This window comes from Crocuta crocuta, unplaced genomic scaffold, assembly GCF_008692635.1.
Source record: "Crocuta crocuta isolate KB4526 unplaced genomic scaffold, BGI_CrCroc_1.0 scaffold26, whole genome shotgun sequence".
Taxonomy (NCBI): Eukaryota; Metazoa; Chordata; class Mammalia; order Carnivora; family Hyaenidae; genus Crocuta; species Crocuta crocuta.
The window spans coordinates 13,338,172-13,359,158 of NW_027532249.1; the positions used below are offsets into that span (position 1 = coordinate 13,338,172).

Genomic DNA, 20,987 nt, shown 5'->3' on the forward strand with positions numbered 1-20,987 from the left:
GCATTATACACATGTAAAGTATTATTATTGCAAAAGAAGAACTTAACTACTTAAAATTTAACCCTTGGTAGGACAATTCTATTTCCAGGCCTCCAGTCAAGCAAAGGCTGCAATACTCTTAGAGCTCTGGGGAAAGCTCTAGAGATAGAGCTCTGGGCTCTGAGCCAGTTGTGCAGTGGGAAACCACCATTTTAGAAAGTGGGACTTTTAGAATACAGTGGGAGTAAGGCTGAAATCAATCTTTATGTGGGACAATTCTACTGAGAAGCCTGAGTGACTGATCCTTTCTTTATTTTTATTTTGTGTTTTCATTGATTGTCATGAATCCCATTCCAGCTTATTTTCCAATCACAAGCTTATTTATTACATTTTACAGTTCAATGGCTCATGAATAAACACTGTAACCACCATTAGTCAAAAAGAAGATACTCTGTAGAGAGTTGGGGTAATGTGCTTTTATTAATGTGAGCATAGTTGGGAAAGCAGTGTTGACCCCCCTTTCTTTGTACATTTCTTTAGATAGTCTCTCATGGCTAACCTTGTAATCTTAGTGCATAACTGACTAAAGACAGACCATCAAAAGTGAACTAAAAGCCGATATAGTTTTGTCCCAAAGCATGCTAGGAAGTCAATGGATACCAAAGCTATTTTGTCGGGATACAAAGAATAAGTCATATTTCTGGGGCCCTAATGTTTCCCTTCAACACAGAATTGGAATGGAAATGGAAGATAAAAGATGCATAACCACTTTTAAATGATGCAAGAAAAGATACATTTTTCTATTGACATTTTCCTTTCTAGTGGCAGTGGTTGATCCGTAAGTTCTAAGAGGGAGTGAAGTTCTAAGTAGTTGGGAACTGGGAAAGAGAGTGGGGATCTGTGGTTCAGGGATCCTAAAGGATGGAGGTAGATTGTACTTTAGGATGAAGCTACCACAAGTAAAACATTTCCATCCTCTGATCCCCACACTTGTATGCCTGCCCCTGTTCATCGAGCTTTCTTAGCTCCATAATACCTCCCTTAGTGGCTGGGGCTGGGGGCAAGGGGAAAGATGGTTTAGTGGATATTGTTGATATTCTGTCCATCTCTCCTCTTTCCCTATCTCAACGGAACCATATTTTCATTTTAGTTGACATCCTCACCCATGCACTTTGAGGAGAGATGATTTTGGCTTACTCCAATCAGCCCATTCCATTTCCAAGCTAAGGACACTAGTTTAGGTGAGAGTATATGACTTACAGATCCCATCAAGGTGAATCTCAGGACTTCTGCTTGAGAACCTATGACTGGGGTGCTCTCTCTCCTTCTTGTTCCAGGAAGTATAGGAACCATTGCAGTCCCTTTGCCACCTGACAAGAGTGACCTAAAGATGAAGTCAACAAATGGGAGAAGCACACACAGAAAGTGGCAGAAAAATGGAGTGGGAGCTCCTGGGTTAAAATGACTCTGAAGCTTGCCCCACTCCGAACTTCCAGTGACATGAACACATGAATGTCCTCACTGTTCAATCCATTTAGAGAAGATGTCCTGTATCTTGGAACCAAAAACATCCTAGCTCCTCACAGAAGGGTGGAGGTATCTTGTATCTAAGCATATTAAGGCCCATCTCTAGGGGTTGTGTCTTCTTTCTTTGTTTTTTTTTTTTTTTTAAGATTTTATTTTTAAGTAATCTCTATATCCAATGTAGGTCTTGAACTTACAACCCTGAGATCAAGAGTTGCATGCTCTACCAACTGAACCATGTTGCTCATATTAACCTAGAATGTAGATTAAACGGTGTACACATGCAGTGAACAACACTAGAAGGTGATACTGTTCAGGTATACACAGTACTGTATAAAAAGAGGGGGAAGGACAGATTTGAATTCTAATCATTACTGATTATGTTATTTCTATGAGAATATCTGCTCCAAGTTCCAAATAAGCAACTTACAAGTGAACTTCTGGGGATCCGCTGGATCTCAGATTTCTCACCAGGATGTCACATTAGAGGAAGTTTAAGGTATCTTCTACTTTACCATTCTATGGTACTTTGTTACCAGTTCATTTAAAGTAAGTCAAAGAGAAACCCTGTAAGAGGGCAGCATCTTTGAATAGTATGGCATTTGAAGATTGTGCAAGCTGTATCTTGTTTGTTTTCACAGCAGTTGAAGATTTGTCATCATTATTTTAACCATGTTTCAAGTTCTAGGATATTGCTCACATCTTGCCTTTACATATTTACACACACAATACCTCATTTCCCACAGCAAACTCATTTTCTGATTTGTCAGTTTTATGGAAAACTGTGAGATCCAAACAGGCTCGCATTTTTAAGCAAAACCTTAGTGTGTGCCAGTCATAAATCTATTCCATTATGTTATACCTAATGGCAAAAGGCATTGCTCTTGAGACTAAAATCTGTTCTCTATTTTTAAAAAATTTTTAATGTTTATTTATTTTTGAAAAAGAGAGAGAGAGACAGAGACAGAGAGAGAGAGAGACAAACACAGCTGGAGTGTGGGCAGGGGAGGGGCAGAGAGAAAGAGGGATACACAGAATCTGAAGCAGGTTCCAGGCTCTGAGCTGTCAGCACAGAGCCCGATGTGGAGCTTGAACTCATGAACCATGAGATTATGACCTGGGCCAAAGTTGGACAATTGACCAACTGAGCCACTCAGGCACCTCTGAAATCTGTTCTTTAATATTGGCATGATGGAAACAAAAGAAGAGCATGTGGCCAGCCTGGAAAAAGGAAGTTATATTTCTGCTTCACATTCATGGTACTGGAAATTCCATTAATATTTAACGAATTCTTCCTGATTTGAACAACTAGCCATTAATTATTTTTCTTAAAATTTTTAAATATGTATTTTTGAGAGAGAGTGGGGGAAGGGCAGAAAAAGAGGGGGACACAGAATACAAAGCAAGCTCCAGGCCCTGAGCTGTCAGTATGCAGCCTGACACAGGGCTCAAACCCACAAACCATGAGATCATGACCTGAGCTGAAGTCAGACACTTAATTGACTGAGCCACCCAGACACCTCAGCCCTTAATTCTTTGTTTAAGTATTTTTATTTATTTTGAGAGACAGAAAGAGAGAGAGATATAGAGTATGTGTGTGTATGAGCAGGGGAGGGGAAGAGAGAGGGAGAGAGAATCTTAAGCAGTGCTCTTTAAAGTGCTCTTTCCCGCTCAAATGTCCATCGACGGATGAATGAATAAAGAAGATGTGGTATATATATACAATGGAGTATTACTCGGCAATCAAAAACAATGAAATCTTGCCATTTGCAACTACGTGGATGAAACTACAGGGTGGTATGCTAAGCAAAACTAGTCAGTCAGAGAAAGACAAATATCATATGACTTCACTCATATGTGGAATTTAATATACAAAAGAGATGAACATAAGGGAAAGGGAGCAAAAATAATATAAAAACAAGGAGGGGGACAGAACATGAGACCTTAAATACAGAGAGCGAACTGAGGCCTTGCTGGAGAGGTTGGGAATGGGGAGATGGGCTAAATGTGTAAGGGGTATTAAGGAGGATACATGTTGGGATGAGTACTGGGTGTTATACATAGGAGATGAATCATTGGAATCACTCCTGAAATCATTATTGTACTATATGCTAACTAACTTGAATGTACACAGATAAATAAGTAAATAAAATTATAAAAATAAAAATAAAAAATAAAGTGTTCTTTCCAATTGGCTTAATAAATTATTGTCTAATACAGAATTCTGAATACAGGCAATATAATATTCTAAGTGGCTGAATTAGGAAGAAAAATGTGGAGAGTACTCTGAAATTAGAAGGTAGTAGAATACTGTAAAATAGTCCATAAAAACTGAGGCAAAGCCTCAGATGCAGTAATAGCCCCACAATAGCTTCTTTAAGGAGTAGCAAAGTTCTGCAAGCTATAGTCACGATTTGTTTGTATTAGGATTATTGGATCAGAAAATGACTCATAGATATCATTTGATTATCAGCTATAGCCAATATAAATTCCCCTACAAAAGTAGTTGTTCAAACATTCTGGTTGAGGATTCTATTTAACAGCAGAAAAAAATTAAATTTTGGGAAGTCATATAAAGAGATCATTGTTTTGGGATGCCTGGGTGGCTACGTCGGCTAAGCATCAACTCTTGATTTTGGCTCAGGTCATGATCTCAAAGTTCATGGGATGGAGCCCCATGTGGGGCTCTGTGCTGACAGGGTGGAGCCTGCTTTAGATTTTCTCTCTCCCTCTCTCTCCGCCCCTCCCCTGCTCATGCTCTCTCTCTCTCTCTCTCAAAATAAATAAATAAATATATATATAGATCATTGTTTTTAGTGTGAAATGATGTGGTGTTAATAATGCTGGATTTTATACTTTGAATTTGGAGCAGTAACTGAAATATTCAATATTATCACACTCAACAATTTATTCAACGAGCTTTTAGTGAGTGCCTTGTGCTAGACAATGCATGTGTTAATGGGGAGATAAAAATGAATGAAACATGATCTGTGACCCTCAGGTCTCACAGATTAGAGGAACACAGGGATGCAGTAAAGACAAGCCACCTGTGATTTACTATACGTCATGATGACCACAGGGTGCCTGGGCAGAAAGGGGGCAGCCATAATCTTGGGGGTGGGTGGACAAAGAAAAGGGCCACTATGTTTGAGACGCATTGTGGCATTCTTTGCTGGTTGGGGGATGGGTTTTACAATCCCTAGAATCACGTCAGTTGTGACTGTGGACACAACCTGGGGAGCTCATGAGGACAGAACAGGTGTGGAAACCCCAGGCCCACTTGTAGCCATCATGCGGTGCTTTCTCAAGTAAGAAAGGTTATTGACTCTGCCAGAAAGAAGAACCTTTTTCATTTGTTAGACATTCAAATATTTGTACCCTGAAAGAGTTTCATTGCCTGTGCAACCTTCACTTCTCCTCTGATGTAAACATGCCATGCTAGGCAAAAGCCTATGACTCCATTCACAGATCGAATTGTTGGCACATCTGTCGTTGTGAAGATAGCATATTGGACGGTGCTCTACATACAGAAAGGGTGAGTTTATGATCTTAAATCATCCGCAGAAGGAAATGTCGGATATTCCCACATCTTTAGTTTTCTTTATGCCTTTGATCATCTTCCTACCTAACCTTTTGAACTTTTAATACCTCTTCTCTTCCCCCTTATCTCCCTTCCCCTTAAGAGTTGGCCTCAGGTAGAAATTTATGTTTTTACTTATTTATAAAACAAAATTTTTTACTTATTTAAAAAATCTGTATGCTGAGCCAGGCTCTCCTCTTTATAAAAATCAACTTACTTGTCAACTCACAATTCTTTGGGGATGGTTACTGTTACTACCACCCTCTTTTTATAGATAAGAAAAATGAGAAGTAGAGATATTTAAAAACTTGCTTAAGGACACACAACCAGAGAGCAAGCTGCAGAGCTGGGATTTGAACCCAGAGCTTCACACTTTCAACCTCCACATGGGTGCTTAGTCCAGGCACAGTGCTAAAGTGAGAATATATTCTCTGCTGGCCCACCAGCTCAGCTGCCACCTGATGGGCTCTTTCCTATTCACCAAGGTTTTTTCCACTTCTGTTCAGAGCATGCTGAGCTCTTTACAGAAGGATGCCTTTGAAATGCAAAGGTTGATGGCTTTATTTGTGGATCCACACTGTGGTTTTTGGCTGGAGTTGGCTGGGCACCAGCTCCGTGGTAGTCAGTCTTTAAAAATGGTGTAATATTCACACTGTTTTTGTTGGATAATTGCATGCCTTTAATTTGTGGTATTATAAACAGAACAGTAATCTGGTTTAGGAGTATCCAGAAAGTTATTTGATATCCATTAAGTCAAGTTGATATTTTTATTCACCACTGTAGAGGTGAATATTATTATGGTCCAGAAAAAGCAACTTCGTAATATATTCTAATGAATGTCTCCTGACAGGTTGGGGGAATTAAAAAAAAAAAAAAGAAGAAGAAGAAGAAGAAGAAGAAACTTCTGAAGAAGATAGAGAACAAATCCGCTTCATTCCTTAACAGGTGAGCACAATTTTCCCTTTAGATAGTATGACAGTTTAGCTTTCTTTTTTTTTTTTTTTTAATGTTTTTAATTTATTTCTGAGAGAGAGAGAGATGGCGTGAGCAGGGGAGGGTCAGAGAAAGAGGGAGACAGAATCTAAAACAGGCTCCTGGCTCTGAGCTAGCTGTCAGCCCAGAGCCCGACGTGGGGCTCGAACCCATAAACTGTGAGATCATGACCTGAGCTGAAGTAAGAAGCTTAACCGACTGAGCCACGTAGGTGCCCCTATCTTTCTTTAGAGTATGAATTTTAAAGGAGGGGAAAAAATCACACCATTTTTAGTTTATGGATTTGCAACAGTGATTTTTTTTAAAAGACCTACTTAAACAACTGCTGCCTAAAATGTTTACCTTACTCAGAAAATTCTGAGAGTTCAAGACATATACAAATATTAAACCATGTAAAAATAATGATTTAGTAAATGTGAAGTCCCCAAACAGTAACTGTATGGGAAATAAGAATATTCATCATCAGGGTTGCTTTTCACCAGTGTCCTGTGATTTAAAGTTATTTTTTATACACTAAAAGACAAAAATAGGTTACTTAGAGAGTATCTTCCATCCAGACATTTCAGTGGTTTGCAAACTTGAGCCTGAGTTAACTGTTCAGTCTTTGGAGATGAATCATTCCTTTTGTTTAGCCCATTGGTATAGTATTTAGATTAACTTGTAGGTTTGTATTTAACCTGACAGAATCCAAAGAACCAGATCAGACATATGCTAGCAGTCTTTCCTGGGGCCCTGACAGAACTACATGCAGGGAGGAGGGCTCAAGTCATTAGTTTGTGATTAATGTTTGTGGAAAGTAATATTTCTACCATTTTATGGATGGAGCAACTGAGGCACCAAGAGGTTAAGTGGCTTGCCCTTGATTGCAAAGCTGTTTAGTAGATCCAGGCAAATCAAGCACTGATGATGCAAGCTCACCATGATTTTGCACCCAATTCTCACCAATTTTAAATCTTGCAAGTTATAGTTCCTGTACCTGCCCGTGGGCAGGTTACAAACCGGAAGTTGAAACTAACATGAGAGAATGTTGACCATCATTTTCTAGGGGAAGGAAGCCACCAAAGTTTGCTTTGGCTAACAGAGCTGGCATGAGGGCTATCGTCCCCATGGACCCAGCCCTCTTGGACTGGCTGGCTCTCTGCTGATCCCCCAAGGCTTCTGTCCATGAGGATTCAATCAGCCTCAGGACTGCTGGCCGGGGTGGGGGGCAGGAGGACTGTAAATCTGCAAAAGCTGCAAGTATTCAGGGTCTTGAACTTTATCAGGTTTGAATGTGTGATTGTGAAAGTAAAGAGCAGAGAAATGACAGCACTCAGTAAATCAAATGTAGAGAAGATCTGGACTGTCAGAGACAAGAGAAAAACAGGCTCTGGGCACAAACCCCATTGAAAACCTGCAGGCAGGAGAAGACTTTTATGTTCCCTCCAGACTGCACCTTCTGAAAAACAAATCTCTTTCTCTGTCATTTTATCTAGAGAACGGTATTCTTTGTTTGGTCCCATGGATTTCTCTCTTTAAGTTTTCATTATTGAAGTTTAGATCTTATTTTAGAAGATGGGGTGCTATATGGGGGAAAACCCCCAAAACAGAAAGAAAATTAGTTGAAAAATGTCTGAAATGGTCTAGATATTCCTCTATCAATAATGTGTTCCATAGCTCGTGAGTGATCTTTAATATTCTATTCCTTAACAAAATATGACTGCAAATAAGTCTCCTGCATAAATAGTGATATCAAACTGAAAGGTGATAAGTGTGAGATGACCTAGTCAGATGACCAGGTCAATTTAATTAGTCCCCCCAACCCTTTTATCTAATGCCAGTCCACAGGTTACCCTCCTTCATGGCCCCATCTGTTAACTCACTCCTATCTGCTGCCAGAAAGAAGTCTCTGGCAGGGGAGGGGGAAGGGGAGGTGTGCTGTAGCAGTCTAGGATACTTTTCCCGGGGGGATGAGCCTCAAGATTACTATCTTCCTCCTGGAGAAGATGCTGGAGTCTGCTGCTGGCATTTGCAAGGAACAACAAGGAATATTTCTTCTTCAAAGGAATCAAATGCAAGTGAAGAACTATGTTTGTCTCACCCCACCCCTTCCTACCATAATGCAATAAATAAAATCCTCACTGCTGGTACCTAGAAAAAGCCTGAGACCTCTAATGAATGGCAGGACTCAAAGTTGAATGGGTGCTGAAAGAAGTTCTTTCTCAGAAATTGCTCTAGGGAACAGTTGGGTCACACAAGAAATTGAAATTTGGTGTAGTATATGTGAGTCTATTACAATATAAATATTGGTAATATTGGCTTACTACATGCCAGATACTATCAGCATTTTCCATTTAAGAAATCTTTTAATCCCTTTAACAATCTTGCCAGGGAGGTACTTTTTTTATCCTCATGTTGCAGATGAGAAAAGTGAGGCACAGAGAGGTTAGGCAATTTGTCCTGGTCATACAGTTAAAAAGTGGTGGAATCAGGATTCCAACCCAGGCAATTCCCTTAGTCTGTGAGCCAGAGTGACTCTATTCTTCATAAACTCACCGTGAAGCCCAGAAGACAATATGAGCCTGGGTAAACTCTTCTAGAGAAAGGCTCAAACATCTTCCATCTTTGAAATTGTCTGTGGTACTTTGCCTAACCGGCTCCACAGAAGTCCCAAACTTCTAGACTGTAAACACTTCAAAACCAGGAGCTAACTCTTCTAGTTCTCTTTGTGCAGTATACACTCAGTGGTGTTGGGCAAGCGCAGGAAACTGGAGGGCTGCATATGGGTAGACAACTCTTGGTCCTGATTCTCTGCATATTTGCAACATACTGAGTACAGAGGTCATAGTTCTGGGTGGCAAATGCAGTAACTTTTTATTTTTGGGGTATTTCCCTCCCCTTTAATTTACTCAAGGAGGAGCATTAGTTATTTAGCAAATCTCCAAAAGCTTATCACCTCCTTTTCTGCTTCCCCTTAGCAACGTTACCCCCTCCCTGTCCTGCAACCAAGAAAAGAGAAACAGAAAGGTCTCTGAGCTGAGACAGCTCTGGGGCAGTGGCATCTGGACTCTGACCCTAGAATTGGCATTATCTGCACATCTAGTGATACCAGCAAAATCCAGGAAAAGCCTGAGTCTTGCATGTCTAGTGTGTTGGAAATTTCTGTATCTCTTTCACCTTTTGGAGAGCAGAAATGATCCCTTTCCTTCTGATGCTCTGGTTTGCCCTATCTCCCACCGCCCCCCCCCCCCATCCAGGGAGGGGCAGCTGGATGAAGGGGAAGGATTAAATGAGGTGGATGGCTTTGGAGTTCACCTTATTTGGAGGAAGGCAATGAGAAAAGAGAGTCATCTTTAACTTCCGGGACCCCGCATGAGGTGACAGACAGAAACCAAAGATGTTGGATTGCCCTTTGGAATTCAGAGTCCTGTCTCCAGCTTCACTATAGAACAGAAGGGGACAGCAGATCTAAGAAGAATTCCCATTGCAAGGGATCCATCGCAGTCTCTCTAACTTGCCACCCTGAAGGTTCTTAACTACCCAAATTGCAAAGTGGTAGAAAACGCTTAGGTGAGACTAGAGTATGGGGGAAATGCTACATCTACTTAAGGGAAGAAGAAATGATTCAGTGAGGAAACCCCCAAAACGTGGCACCTGACTCCCCCAAGCCCACTTTCTAGTCCTGGATCAGGAAAGTGGATAGTCCCTGTTTCCTCTTTAGTGAAAAGGATCTCCCCAGGGGCAGGGCCTCGGCCCAGCTGGCAGCCCTAGGCTTCGTGTAGTTATGCCAGTAGTAATTAATAATGATAATAAACACCGCATTTCATAAGCAAACCCAACCTGGGGATGACTGAGGGATTGGACCTCTGCCTCCCACCTGCACGCTCTTAATTTGCGAGTCCACACCCTCCATACTGGCCTCAGTCTAACTCAGCTGTCCAGTTCCACCCATCGGGTTCTGACCGGGGTTCCAAAGAAGGGCTGCTCCAGAAAACCTGAGATGTGGAGTCACGCCACCCCTCGGCAAAACCACAGGGAGTGGGGGGGAGGAGGGTTGGAAGGTAGAATTATTCAACATCAGAGAGTAATCAAAATGGGACGGTCATTCAGGCCCCAGAGAGCTCGGCTTAGTTTTTCGGGCAAGTGCAGAGCGTCCAGCTCCGACCGGCCCGGAGTCCCGCGGCTCCCGGGACCTTCTCATTCCCGGTGCAACGGACACAGGTCCCTCCGGGCCCGCGGACACGTGGGCCCGGGAGGCGGCGACCTCCGGGTGTCCGGGCGCGACCAGGCCGCGGGGAGGGAGGCCGGCGCCGGGTGGAATGTCTTTATCGGGATCAGAGAGCCCCAAGCCTCTCCTCCGCTTCTTTAAGCGATCACGGATAGACACCTTTCGATCTTTTGTCAGGCATCTTGGCCCTTAATAGCCAAATTTATTTGGTTTAAAGCGGCCTTGGGAGAAGCAGGGAGGGAAGATCTTTCGTCGGTCATGGGTGGCCTAGATAACAACCTTTAAAAGAGAGAGGGAAGAAGAAAGTAAAAAGGTTAATGGATGAGGGGAGGGCTAGGAGGCGCCCAGCGTGGGGCTTTTACAGCGACCCTCCTCCGGCCGCCCGCTTATCGCGGCCCTAACTTACCCGCGGCGTATGAAGTACATTAAGTCACGTNTACGGTATCGGCGAGAAGGCCCCAGATACCCGGCTTTTTAAAAACTCTCAATTTAAAACTATGTTTTAAATCAGAAATTGTATTCTTTCTTTCTGAAACGTCGCTGGAGCAGCCGGGAGCTTTGTGAACTGACAACTTAATGAGCTTAAGGTTGCGGGGGGTGGCGGTAGGGGGCGGGAAAAGGCGTGTCGTTACTCGGGTCCTCGCCCGGGTCTCGCTGCTCCTCTGGAAGCAGAGCACGGCTGGATCCCCAAACACCCCTTCGCATTTGGCAGCAAAGCCCCCGCCCCCTGCCCAATTGGCTGCTGTATTTGGGCTGGATTCGAATTGCGAATAGTAGTGTGGCGTGGCCCAAATAAATCAGCCCTGGGGACAGGTCGCGTTTTGGAGACGGCACCTCTCCCAGGGCGAGGAGGGCGGCTTGAGGACCGAAGGCGCGTTCCAGAGAGGCCATTCCTTGAGTCTAAGTAGTCCGGGGAGAAAGAATTTCGTTTCATTTTAGTGAATCTCTGCAAAAAGGAGACAGGCGGAAGGAAAAGGAAAGGAAAAAGATAAAGAAAAAACCGCGAAGAAAATAGAACTTCTATGAGCCTATTTACCGGGGAATTATGGGGTTCTCCAGCTCTCGGGCTCCTCTATGGATGCACATCTTCCCTCTGCATCCTTATTCTGCCCTCCTTTTTTGGACCAGAGGGTGTGCTCAAAGGAAGCGCGGGACCCGGGGTCCCTTAGGGGGTGACTTTGAAAATGTGCCACTACTTCCGGGGGTGTTTCCCCCAGGGCCAAATCCAATACATTGAGGAAATGGTAAACTGGATGTGTCAGGCAGCCTTAGCTTGCTGTCTGAATAAACTCTACGGGTTAAACGGTTTTGTTTTATTTTTAAGTTAACTGAAAAGAAAAAAAAAACTATTACTACCCTTTCTCTCCTTTAGTTGGAAAACTAGTCTAAAAATTGTGACCGTGCAAAGGAGCAAATTACAACCTCCCACCCTTGTTTTAGGCAATGTTAAAAAGAGATTGGGAATCTGAAAGGTAAAATGCCGGGTCCTTTTTCGAGCCCTTAGAAACCGCACGTTTGTGGAGCCGGTCATTGTCTGTCCTGCTGCTCACCTCTGTCGCAGCGGTGCCAGGGCTGGCGCACCCTCTCACAGCTGCTGCGGAGCTGCGGGGAAAGAAGGTCCCTGGCGGTTTAGCTATTGTCCAAGGAAATTCACAGACACCGTCATACTTGCTAATATAAAGAAACACACGCAACAGGAATCAGGTTCGGGTCTGGGTCTTCTCAGGGCTCAGGCTTGGAGGCCATTCACATCCTGGAATCTAACTTAGCCAGAGCATTTTTTAAAACTCGCCCGCATTAGAAATAACCTCACTGAAATATGAATTAAGGGGAAAAAAAACTTTGCTTTTAAGAGTAAAACTGAGAAACACTTCACAACAGTCGGACCCAAAGAAAATCAGATGTCCACAACGTTTCTGTTACTGCTTACAAAGGAGCTTCTGAAAAACTCAGTCTACTTAAAAACTTGGTCGGAACTCACGTAAAACCCAAAAGAAAGGCGCTGGCAGCCCTAGTCGCAGTTAAGTGGCAGGCGGAAGCCAGGTCAACTCTTCTGCTAGTCCCATTCGATCGAACCCAGGTTAAATTTTAAAGCCCCTGAATCCTGCTCCGGTCGCCGATCTCTGTTCCAGAGTTTTCTACCTTCACTCCTTCCAAATTGTGGCCACACTGAAACTGGGAACCGCCACAGTGACTGGGGGAAGCAAAGAGGAATGTAATAAAAGTGACTAAATCGGATGAGAACGGTTTATGGACCGTCTTAGTAGCAATTTAAAAGTCTGAAGTGTTTAGCAGCAATTTACAACGAAGAACGAAAAAAAAAAAGAAAAGAAAAGAAAAGAAAAAGAATTCTCTTCGCCTTCCTCGATTCCGCGCCCTTCTCCCCCTCATTGTCAGGCCATGTCCCCTTCTCCCCGTACTATACACAGGTTCACAGTTCACTATTCTATTGAGAGGAAACATACTTTCAACGACTCGGTCTCACAATCTCTCGAAACCATATTTTACAATGCCCCTACCTTCCCCCGTTCAACTCTCTTAGCTTCCTCTCCCTTTTCCAACTGGAAAAACACAAAATTAAAAAAAAAAAAAAAGAGCCCAAATGCTTTCAGGGAGACTGACCTTTAGAAAATCATTTACTTCGATTTACCTGGAAAAAATTGTAAAATCCATTCTCACAAAGCAACTCCTCCTGCCCTAGTTAAAATTCTCTCTCCGCGGCCTTCTGGGGTCACGTCTGTCGGAAGAAATCTTTTTGTGAGCCCAAGGGAGCGAGACATATATCACAGCTCCTGCTGCGGACCAACCTGCGGCCGCGCGCCTCGCTGCTGACAGATCGGCACTGATAACCCTGCGACGTTCATTTCCAGTCCCTTTGCCGGCTCAGGACCGTATCAGTTTGTACACAGTTGTGATAACCATTTGGAGGGAGCGAAGAAGGGGTGTGTATGTGAGGGTGGGGGTGGGGAAGCGGTATTTCCCGCTGGGTCCAGGGAAGTTGATCTCCCCCCCTTCCCAATGACTTATCCTAGACTTACCTGAAATTCTGCAGGATAAGCTCAGAGCAAACGGGACACCAAAACTTGGAGAGCATCTTGGGGCGCGACTGGGGTGGAATCCCTTTTTCCATCACGCGCACCTTCAGGGACTAGCCTTTACGTACACCACGACCCCGAATCAAAAGTTCCCAAAGGTTAGCTGGTGAGTGCAGACGTGAACTCCCGAAAACTCCTAGGAATTTGGTCTGTTTCTAAAAAGCAGGGTAGAGATAGGGAGCTGGGCACGCGAGTTCCTTCACTTCCATATATTTGGATCCTCGATCCCCGATGGCCACCACGACCCGAGCCCTAGGGTCTCGAGAAGAGGTCTGGGAAAGTTTAAGGTAAGTCACATACAGCTGCAGAACAACAAAAAGCTCTTCCAACGTGGACAGAAGAGCGAGGAAGGCCCGAGGAGCAAAGCACTTCCCCCTCATTCTGGGGGGCACGTTGACCCGAAAACTGGCGCATCCTTCCCGCCGCGGTGGCAGCGCGGGGCTTTGCACAGCCAACGGCTCCCCCCCTCCCCACCCCGCCCTCAAGAGTGCGTGTGTAACTGGGGGCGGAGGAAAGCGCTGCGCCGCCGGATGGGTGTGGGTCGCCAGCCAGGTCAGGCGTTCCGCCACCTCTGCCCCTCCGCAGGCGTCCCAGGACTCTGCGCCCCTTGCAGGGACTCGCCCCGACTCCCGGGAAGGTACTAGCAGCTCGGCCCACACCCGCAGGCTGCGCGGCGCTCATTGTCTGCCTCGGCGGCGCGCTCCCCTCCCCCCGCCGCGCGCGGTCCCCTCCCCACCCTCTTTTCTCTCCTCCCCTCACTCCCTCCTCCTCCTCCTCCTCCTCTTCACCTCCAGCGCCCAGCTGCTCGCGCAGCGCAGTTCCGACCCACAGCCTGGCACCCTTCGGCGAGCGCTGTTTGTTTAGGGCTCGGTGAGTCCAATCAGGAGCGCAGGCTGCAGTTTTCCGGCAGAGCAGTAAGAGGCGCCTCCTANGCCGGCGCCCTCAGCCTCTCCCCGCGCTCAAGAGCGGTCTCCGCCGTGGCGGTTCTCCATGCGCAGCGCGCACCCGAGGTTCGGCTGCTTCCTCTCTTGCTCGCGCTCCCCTCTTTCCGCCCCCCACCCCCCACCCGGCACGGGCCCCTCAGCCCCGGACTCTGCGGCCCTCTGGGGGCCGCGGGCCGCTCGGAGGGTGTCTCCCTTCCACTGTCGCTGTCGGCCGTAGCGGCTCCCAGGTTCCCGGGACACCGCGGACCGACTTCTGCTGTGTCTTCCTCCCTCTGAAGCGCTTATCTGCGCGCAGCCTTATCTCCGAGTTATCTGGCGCAAAGGGGCGGGAGCCGGCAGTCAGGCGGGCAGAGAGACTTCTTTCTTGCTATCTAGCTCGGGTCTGTTTTGTGGGCATTAATTTTAGTATGGTTATCTCCAGTGAGCCGAAGCGATTTGGAAAAGCAGCTCGGAGGAGGCCCTGCCGGCCGCAGTTCACCTCCCTTCCCTACTCCCTCCGAGTCTCCCCGTCTTTCTTCCTGCTCTCCCCTTTGGGGTGGCCTCGGCCCCGGGGCGGTCTNGCTCCGCTCCACCCCGCTACGTCTGATTCCGGAACGGTCTGGCCTTTCCGCGGTTGGGGATGACCGCGGGGTGGGAGGGGGTGGCTCAGCCGGCGTGAGCGCACGCGCTGCGCTGGTGGTGCAAATTCGAGCCGTGTCTAAGGTGTGCGGTGCCACGGGGACTAGTTTCGGGCGTGAGACACGGGCCCCGCGGGCAGCCGGCAGTGCCTGGGCCCGGAAGGTCAGAGACTCGTCTCCGCCCCGGCGCCCCACCTTCCCTGGGCTGAATTGCACTTCTCTCCGGAGCTCGCGTTGCGTCCCGTCAAGCGTAGTCCGGGAAGCTCTGGGAAAGCCAGTGTGGGAGAAGGCGGCGGTTTCGTTTTCGGGGGCAGGTTGCCTTCCTGACGCTAATGATTTTCGCGCGGGCGGACCGCGCAGAGAGGCATTCCCGGCGAGGGGCGCGCGTAGCGAGGCGGGACAGGGCAGCGCCGGCCAGCACAGCTACTTAAAAAAAAGTTCTTTTGTGTGTCGTCGGCCGAGAGGGAACCACTTTGGGGCAGAAAGGACACCTCGGCCAGCCTCACCGCCACCCCTGGGATCTTGGCGCGCGAGGATGAAGGATGCTGCGGCGGGGGGGGGCGGGAGGGAGAGGGGACCCGAGCGGTGCAGGCAAGGGAGGGCGGATCTCCCGGTCCTGGGAGGACCCGGCGGAGGCTCCGTTCCCCTCTCCTTCCCCGATCCCCGCGCCCAGGGCAGAAACGGGATATCTGAGAAATCTCATTAGCTAGAAACGGCAGTGGGAGTGAGATGTGTGGCCTGCGCGTTTGTAACCCTTTTTGATTTCTCCTCCCGTCCCTGCCTCCCCTCACCCCGCCTCAGGAACTAGAAGTTAGCTTGGAGAGGCGCCGGACCGTGGATGGCCTTGACTGACGGCGGCTGGTGCCTGCCGAAGCGCTTCGGGGCCGCGGCCGCGGACGCCAGCGACTCCGGAGCCTTTCCAGCGCGGGAGCCCTCCACGCCGCCTTCCCCCATCTCCTCCTCTTCCTCCTCCTGCTGCTCGCGGGGTGGGGAGCGTGGCCCCGGCGGCGCCAGCAACTGCAGGACGCCGCAGCTCGACACGGAGGCAGCGGCGGGACCCCCGGCCCGCTCGCTGCTGCTCAGCCCCTACGCCTCGCACCCCTTCGGGGCTCCCCACGGACCTTCGGCGCCCGGGGTCGCAGGCCCCGGGAGCGCCCTGTCGAGCTGGGAGGACCTACTGCTCTTCACTGACCTCGACCAGGCGGCGACCGCCAGCAAGCTGCTGTGGTCCAGCCGCGGCGCCAAGCTGAGCCCCTTCGCCCCCGAGCAGCCCGAGGAGATGTACCAGACCCTCGCCGCCNNNNCGAACCCCTACTCGCCCTACGTGGGTGCGCCGCTGACGCCCGCCTGGCCCGCAGGACCCTTCGAGACCCCGGTGCTGCACAGCCTGCAGAGCCGCGCCGGCGCCCCGCTCCCGGTGCCGCGGGGCCCCAGTGCAGGTAAGAGGCGCGCCGCGGTCCTGGCGGCCTGAAGCGCTGGGGCCTGTGGGGGCGTGGAGCTGCCGGTTGACCTGGGCCTTGGTTTTAGAGCTTTACTGTCGACCTGGTCCCAGGCAGGATTTGCAGAACTTTGGCAGGACCCCTCAGTCTGTCAGTGTTGATGAGGTTCTTCTATTTTGTGGATTGTTTCCGTTCGTTTCCACGAAGGACACTAGGCGCACGTATACATCTCAGTGCCTTGGAGAAGCTCGAGGGACTTGAACCGTGAATGGGGTGGGCAATTGGGGGAAAAAAGGACGGGGAAGGACCTGGTGGGGCCTGAGACCTGCCACGGACCCTAATTTGCCAAAGTGCAAGAATGAGACTCTATGGGGGTGGGTAAGTTTGGGAGAGTGTCCGACACTTGATTCACTGTCTCCTCAAAAACAGTCTCACCCAGTTCAACTCTCCAGAGGTGACGAATTGTGTCTCCCCCAAGGGGAGTGTTTAAGATCTCCGCCGTGGGAAAGGACCGAAGGACCAAGTTGGCTTTCCGCTCAGTGGGAGGGAGAGAAGAGAGGATACCTGGCTGGTTAGCTTGTGACTGTCGTGGGGAAAGCTGGTGGAGGGACCCTTTTGCCTGACATGACCCGGGCCGCCCTGCCCGGGGCTGCCGCCCGGTCTTCCAGGCAGTGACCCAGGGATCCCGGTGCTCCCACATCTGTTCTTACTCCAGAGTTCAGCCCACTGATTTTTCACCAGTTTTCCATGCCACCCATACTTTCATTCCAGTGTCTGGGGACAATTTGGAGTGAACTGGGAAAACACAGTTGTCAAAATACCTGGAAACACCCCATTTTGAAGTTTTCTGCTCAAACAGAGGAAGTTATGAACTGTGTTGCCTGGCTTCTGTTCTCAGCTGCTGCTGTGTTCTGGGTCCTTTGTGGTGCTTTTACAGGTCTCTCGCTCTGTATTTAACCTGTTTGATAAACTGACAGACTCCTAAGACAAAGCTTTGGTGGGGGGCTGTTTGTTTGAGGGAAGGGGTGGGAGCCACTGAGGTGGCAAAAAGGCAGGAGGAAGGTCAGCTTAAATTGTCCTATCTGGTGTCCTCACACCCCAGATCTGGGCTTTTCCTGGGAGCCTCAGTGCTCAATTTTGGGACAAGTCTTTTGGGGGCTCTACTTAGTTGGGATCAAGTGAGGAATCGGCAACTTTGTATTCAAAAGACATACTGGAAATGGCAGTGGCCTGAAAGTGAAGGATCTGACTTGGACAGCCCTCCTGGTAACACTGGGACGGGGCAACGGGCTTTTTGGTAACAAGCCCTTCCTCTCTTTCTCTACCTCCTCTGACTGTGGTCTCAAGATTCCTTCTTCTTTGCTCTGGGAAGCTGGCCCTGGAGACTGTCTTCACCACAGTGTAGAGTGGGTAGGAGGGCCCTGTTGAGTAGGGACTTGAGACAGAGCGCTGTCACCCTTTCTTCGGCATAGGGACCCGTGGTTGGCTCCCTGGGGAAGCTGAGAGACTGGGAGGTGAGGAGTCTTCAAAGCATGGGAAGGAGGGGTGGTGGTTAGAGTGAGGCTTTTGTCTGTCGGGAATCCAGCAGGGAATCCCAAAGAGTGTGCTGAGTTGGGTAGGAGGGGGCAACGCAGTGGGAGCTAGATCCTGCAGCTCTACTTAACATGCTGACACACCTTAGCGCTCTCTCCATGTCCCTCTCCCCTAGTCTTCCAGCATTTCACAAGACTGAGACTAGTAGTCCAGAAGACACCATTGGAGTCTTCGGATGTTAAAAGAAACTTATTTTGTATAGAAAAGCTTTTCAGAGGCAGTAGGGTACAATAGCAGGCGAGTTACAAATCTCATTTTAAACCTAGCTCATCCTTTCAGTAAGTTTTCACTTCCTGGATAGGACATTGCAAAGTTAGAAAAATCTTCCATAGATTCAGAGTATGTTATAAACAGCAACCAAAAGCTAGAAAGGGGCTTGGGAACACCCAGCTTTTGCATAGAGTCTTTTAAGTCAGGAAGCTACTGAGAATCAGCCCAGTCTAGGGTTGGGGGAGGCAAAAGACCTAATTTTGGTTGTCTTCACAGGTGTTCTCTTCCTAGAGAAACCTTGACCTACAAACCCTCTCCTCCCAGCTTCCTAGCTAGATTCCCAGCCTCTCTGCTTTGATTTTTTTTTTTTTTAACAGACCATTTTTGAAGGCACTCTTTATTAGATTTGGGCAAACAGCAGGGCTAAAACCTGAGTGCTGAGCTCTCTCAACCTACACAGCGTGTAGGCCTCTGGGAACCTGTTCCATACACCTCTCCCTGATTTTGCTGGTGGGTAGATGATAGGGAGTCCTGGGGTGAGTCTTCACATCGCTTCAGTCCTGGAGCACAGTGCCCTCCTAGGCTCTGTCTGAATTGTCTTCCATTCTTAGGGTCCTGGGATGACATTCACTGGCTGTGCCCTTCTCCCCAGAGCCTTTTTCTCTCCAGGGGATCCCAAAGCCATCGTCTTAGGAGACGATGATGGAGGTGGGGGAGCGGTGGGGAAACTGATGAATGAGTGGATGTCTAGCACAATCAGATTTTGTAATTGTTAAAAAAAAGTTTTCTTACTTTAGTCGTAGGATTGTAGCTACTGGGTAAGAGGTAGGGAGAAAATGGGAGCTGTAGATTTGATTTAATTAAAAATAAACAAACTTTGGAAATTTTATCTATCCAAAGTGGACTTTAAGTTTTGTCTTTGGGTTTTCAGATGACTAAAGAGATTTACCTGGAGTGTTCATGCTGTCTTCTGGGAGTTTATTGTTTCCAGCCAGGGGAAAGGAGGGAGGCCAGGCATAGGGCTGGGTTCTCCAGGGAATGCCCCGCTCCTCTATCGAGAGGGTCTCTGATAGGTAACATTTTAAAGTCAACAACCAAGACAAATACCTTGTTTAACTTCAGTGTCCTTGAAGTCCTGAGCATTTTACTGATTACCGTAGTCAATAGTGGCTTTTACAGCGGAGAAGAATAAATCTTTGTGATGTGTTGTAAGTTGCTGTATCCCCATGACAACTTTGAACTCTAGTTATGTAGGATGCTAGTTTCTTTTAAACTTATTTCTGGAGGAGGAAGGAGACTTGTTTTGGAGGGTGATAAATAGTATTAATGGAATTAAAAAGTATTCATGCCAAAGACACATTTAAATATCTTTACAAGTAGAGTGGTAGAAACAAGCTGTAAACTGCTTGGGAATGAGAAGGAATAGAAAGGTTTGCTAGCACACAACTGCAAATAAAGCTTTAAAATGTAGTGTTTATTTATTTTAAAAATTGATTCAGAAATGCTTCTTAAAGAAAGCCAAATTCAGACATTTAAACCCTTTATAAACCCTTTATAAATAACCCCAAACAGAAGGATATATTTATTTTTCATAGTCTATTTTAAAAGTACTTATTTAATTAATAAGTACCTATCTGATTTTATTTGTTTTTGTTCTTATCTAATTTTAGATAATACTTATACATTCATATTTAATCAATTTAAGCTGAAGTAATAAATGCTCAACCATTTATTTTCAAGATTTTTTTTTTTTTTTGGTTATTAACAGGTTTAGGTTAGTTGTAAATATCGGAAACCACCCAAATAGCAAAATGACATAAACACAATTTAGACAGACTACATAAGTTGAAGTTTTAGTGTCGGAAAATAGGAAACAGTTTTATTTAGCACTGAAACAGTTTTAATAATGTTTGAATCGATAAAAATATCAACCGTTTGTAGAAATTTTTCAGATAGACACAGTTAGACCTGCGTGGAACTCAGAATATTTTAGTGTTCGGTCCTTGTGGCATGAACATAAAACTTAACATTTATCTCTGTGTGTTAATGGTGTCTTTTTTCCCCCTTAAGAGACCTGAGTCACTTTCTAATTGATAAAGTGCTCAAGAACAGTATTTTTCATTTCACTTGTCTATTTTTTTTTTTTTTTTGAGGAAAGGAAGGGCGGCAGATACAGTACATACTTTAAATAAAAATGACTTGGGATTTATAGAAATAAAAAAATTACTTGGGCCCTACTGTGACCCAGGATATTTGTGGGTTGGTGCGGGGCTCAGTGATCTGTGTTGATACTGTATAGCCTGCTTGGGTTTGACAAGTGGCACACTGTTATTATGATAGATTTCAGTTTTGAAACGCTTGGGAACAGCCGGAAAGGAGGGGTCAGGGGACCCAAGCTGACTTCCCCACAGCCCATCTCAATTCCGAGGTCCTTGGAGACGCAGGCGGATGATTCGGGCTCCGCCGTCAGCCCCGTCTCCTGCTCCTTTCCTGGGGTTTTACTGGTCACTCCCAGGGCTGCAGAAGGATTGGACAAATGCTGAACCAGATCAGTAGTGACCACAGCCGGCTCCTGGCTTGGCTGCCGAACAGAAAGATCCGTGGGGAAGGGCGCGGGCGGGCGCGTCGCCAGCACGGGGCCAGGGCTCCCGGGGGTCTTCCGGGGACCCCGGGGAGGGGAGGGTGCAGCGCGGCCTCACCCGGGCTCTTGTCCCCGCTCTCGTCGCAGACCTGCTGGAGGACCTGCCTGAAAGCCGCGAGTGCGTGAACTGCGGCTCCATCCAGACGCCGCTGTGGCGGCGGGACG

The 20,987-nt window shown here is 47.3% G+C and overlaps 2 protein-coding genes across 3 annotated transcripts in view; one reads left to right on the forward strand and one right to left on the reverse strand.

Moving 5' to 3' along the window:
* Positions 1 to 10,814: 10,814 nt before the first annotated feature.
* On the reverse strand, positions 10,815 to 14,196 carry LOC144243140 (uncharacterized). 2 transcript variants are annotated; one of them, XM_077778220.1, is made up of 4 exons: positions 14,167 to 14,196; positions 13,322 to 13,436; positions 11,834 to 11,954; positions 10,815 to 11,229 (listed from the first exon to the last, which is right to left on the reverse strand). In XM_077778220.1, exons 2-4 carry the CDS (start codon positions 13,411 to 13,413, stop codon positions 10,912 to 10,914), a joined length of 531 nt encoding a protein of 176 aa, XP_077634346.1. In that variant the 5' UTR covers positions 13,414 to 13,436; positions 14,167 to 14,196; the 3' UTR covers positions 10,815 to 10,911. The 2 variants fall into 2 exon arrangements, with proteins under 2 accessions (XP_077634346.1, XP_077634345.1); XM_077778219.1 differs by lacking the exon at positions 14,167 to 14,196 and having other exon boundaries at positions 13,322 to 13,805.
* A 114-nt stretch (positions 14,197 to 14,310) lies between these two features.
* The window catches only part of GATA6 (GATA binding protein 6), a 31,399-nt gene continuing 24,722 nt past the window's right edge, over positions 14,311 to 20,987 (forward strand). The window contains 3 exon segments of the mRNA XM_077778221.1: positions 14,311 to 14,388; positions 15,741 to 16,378; positions 20,910 to 20,986. Coding sequence (XP_077634347.1) covers positions 15,778 to 16,378; positions 20,910 to 20,986 — 678 coding nt within the window. The 5' untranslated portion in view covers positions 14,311 to 14,388; positions 15,741 to 15,777.

Excerpts from the sequence above, each read along its gene's own strand:
- LOC144243140 (XM_077778220.1), bottom strand. The coding sequence starts at position 13,413 with ATGGAAAAAGGGATTCCACCCCAGTCGCGCCCCAAGATGCTCTCCAAG. Across the intron at positions 11,955-13,321 it reads CTTATCCTGCAGAATTTCAG|CAAGTATGACGGTGTCTGTG; the intron begins GTAAGTCTAGGA and ends TCTTTATATTAG. Across the intron at positions 11,230-11,833 it reads CTGGCACCGCTGCGACAGAG|AGATTCACTAAAATGAAACG; the intron begins GTGAGCAGCAGG and ends TCCTTTTTGCAG.